This window comes from Aegilops tauschii, chromosome 2 (genome assembly GCF_002575655.3).
Source record: "Aegilops tauschii subsp. strangulata cultivar AL8/78 chromosome 2, Aet v6.0, whole genome shotgun sequence".
NCBI lineage: Eukaryota > Viridiplantae > Streptophyta > Magnoliopsida > Poales > Poaceae > Aegilops > Aegilops tauschii.
Window position 1 is genome coordinate 484,550,327 of NC_053036.3, and position 2,926 is coordinate 484,553,252.

The following is a 2,926-nucleotide window of genomic DNA, read 5'->3' on the forward strand; positions in this document are numbered from 1 at the left end:
GAACAACAAGGGGCAGCCATAAATTGTGCTGCTCAAAAGCGAAGACACAAATATCCGTAGTCTTGAAAAAGACAGACCAGTTGGTTGTTATAATGGCTCTGTTATTGGTGTCCCTCGACTTGTTCTTTAGCACACCCACACACGAGAGCTTGATTCACATATTCTCTACCGATGGAGTGAGGAATTTCAGAAGATAATGCTTGGTGAAATGGAACAGAAATGTACTAAAACCAGGGAGCATATGGTTCGGGATTAGCATAGCACGTTGGTATAGGGAAGAATGCATACATAAACTGTGTACCATTCATTAGCCTTGCAAATGTCTTGTTCATCTCATGCATAGTATTAATTGGAGGCTTAGTGGAACCAACGAACGGTCGAAGATGATAGACCTCACATGGTGAGATCTTCATGTCATTTGCATAGACACGTTAGAATTTGACGGACAACATATTGCATGTGTGGTCCTGTGTATTCAGTTAAACGATTGAATACACTATATGGAGAAGAATCGGTCATATGATGATGTGAGATCAATGTGTTACCTCGTGTCAAAGGTCCTATCGCACCGCAGACATGGATTGCTGCATGCAATTGGAACTCTTGGTTTTTTCTTGCGGCTATAGTTCTCTGAAAAGACCACTCCTGTCTTATCTTCCTTATGGGAGTTAATTGCCCAAAACCACCAGATTTGTGGCTAGGGTACTCCAAAACCACCAACTTGGTCGAAAATAACGAACAACCACCACTTCTGTGGCAAGTGAATAACATATGGCACTAAAAACGCTATGACCCGCGGCTAAGTGCGAATCTGACATGCCTGGCCCGCCTGTCGGGACCACGTGGCCAGGGCTAACGGCGGAGGCCAGACGGCCGTTTCCCCCGCTCGTCAACTCTGTTGGCTAGCGCGCGACAGGGCATTTCTCTCCTCTGCTCGTTCTCTCCTCTGCTCCTTCCCCTCTGGCGCCGCACCTGTCGCCGCCGCCGTCGACGCCATCCGCCGCCGCACCGCCGACGGGAGGGAGTCATGGTGTCTTGGTCTGATGGTTTTGGCTCGTCCTCGTCGTCTGACGATGAAGTTAGGAAGGTAAGATTCTGCTCTTGTGCATCTAGGGTTAGGGTTTTAGGTAGAAAGGGGAATATCTGTTCCCTCTAGAAATTGAACACTTTTTCCTTATGTTTAGGCACCTGCGACCATGGAGTGCACGGAATGGTGCGGCCTTGCTCTGAATCATCCTGCATGTTGTGAGCATCGATCCCCCTGTGAGAAGTTGGTTGCATTTGAATCCACTGATAGCGGCAGGAGGTTTCTAGGCTGTGCACAGAAGGTAAATTAGCAGTGCAATTAGGTGTTATACTGTACACATTTCATTGCTTGGCTGTTGTACTGATTTTGTGAAATATGTGAATTGTTATTTTCTTAGATGACTGATAGAATTAGGTCTGCAAATAGGATGTTACAAGTAGAACATTAGCACAAGTAGAACATTGTTGTTTTCTTATAAGTGTGCCATGAGTTTTGTTCATAATAATTTGAGCTATTTAGTACATATCATTATTTTTGCTGTCTATTACAAGTAGAACATTAGCACAATTTAATAGGTACATATCATTGGTTTGAGCTCAGTGGTTTTGCATTGTTATCAGAAAATTTGAGCTCAGTTGTTTTGCATTGTTATCAGAAAATTTGAGCTTAGTGGTTTTGCATTGTTAACAGTTGGTTCTGCATTGGTTATAAATTAAATTATTTTTTCACACATTCTTAGGATGGACCCAAGTGCCCATATGTGGAATGGGTTGATTCTGAGTGGCCAATCCCATTGAAGACAGCTTTAAATAAGATCTGGTCTATGTATGAGAAGGAGTTGACTGACAGGTTGAGATAGAACGTAGTTAATGCTGAAGAAGTCTACAAGGTAGTTGAAGAGAAGAGAAAGATGGAAAATGACCTGAGGTTCTTTAAAGTTGACTTTGCCAAAATGGTGGCTGACAAAGAGGATGCAATTGCCCAGTTAGGCAATGCACGAATAGCTCTTAGTGACCTGAAGGAAGAGCTTGAGAAAAAGAACTTGGCTGTCAAAGCAGACACTAACATCCATCAGGTGCTAAGGGCCAAAGCAGAGAAAGAGAGAGACCAAGAGAAGTTAGAGAAGTTGAAGCTGCTGCAGGAGATGGACCAGATCAAGCAGGAGAGGGACATGTTGTTGGAGCAGAGGGAGAAGTTCAAGCAAGAGAAAAGGCACCTGGAGTACACCATAGGTGATCTATTCAAGGAGAAGGAGGCCACCAAGGGGAAGATCGGGAAGATCAAGGAGATAGTTGATGAATGAATTCATGTTGTTGTACTAGTATCTGCTATTTGTATCACTAAACATCTCAAGACATTTGTGCTGAAATTGTGCTTCTGGTGAATCCAATTGTGCTACTGGATTATGCTATTAGTGACTTATTTGTGCCTGTTTTGTGTTTGATGAAAGTGCCATATTAGTCATGTTCTGAGTAATATAATTATGGTTGGGTAGTTGTCGATGGCTCGATAACCCTACTTTTGGGTGTATGGTTGGGTAGTTGTCGAGGGGTCAATAACCCTACTTTTGTGTGTGTTCTATATGGTTGGGTAGTTGTCGAGGGGTCGATGACCCTACTTTTGGGTGTGTTCTATATGGTTGGGTAGTTGTCGAGGGGTCGACAACCCTACTTTTCGGTGGGTTCTTTATGGTTGTGTAGTTGTCGAGGGGTCGACAATCCTACTTTCGGGTGGGTTCTTTATGGTTGGGTAGTTGTCGAAGGCTCGACAACCCTACTTTTGGGTGGGTTCTATATGGTTGCGTAGTTGTCGAGGGGTCGACAACCCTACTTTTGGGTGGGTTCTTTATGGTTGGGTAGTTGTCGAAGGCTCGACAACCCTACTTTTGGGTGGGTTCTA

The 2,926-nt window shown here is 44.1% G+C and overlaps 1 protein-coding gene across 1 annotated transcript; it reads left to right on the top strand.

Annotated features, from left to right (window-relative positions):
* The first annotated feature begins 1,027 nt into the window (after window positions 1–1,027).
* Window positions 1,028–1,886, top strand: LOC109767408 (uncharacterized). Its single transcript, XM_020326163.1, has 3 exons — window positions 1,028–1,087; window positions 1,185–1,328; window positions 1,767–1,886. The coding sequence occupies exons 1-3, from the start codon at window positions 1,028–1,030 to the stop codon at window positions 1,884–1,886; spliced, it is 324 nt and encodes a 107-aa protein (XP_020181752.1).
* The last annotated feature ends 1,040 nt before the right edge of the window (window positions 1,887–2,926 follow it).

What these genes read in the sequence shown, in the direction of transcription:
- LOC109767408 (XM_020326163.1), top strand. Translation starts at nt 1,028, where the DNA reads ATGGTGTCTTGGTCTGATGGTTTTGGCTCGTCCTCGTCGTCTGACGAT. An exon ending in CTGACGATGAAGTTAGGAAG is followed by an intron (nt 1,088 to 1,184) that starts GTAAGATTCTGC and finishes CCTTATGTTTAG; the next exon opens with GCACCTGCGACCATGGAGTG. An exon ending in TTCTAGGCTGTGCACAGAAG is followed by an intron (nt 1,329 to 1,766) that starts GTAAATTAGCAG and finishes ACACATTCTTAG; the next exon opens with GATGGACCCAAGTGCCCATA.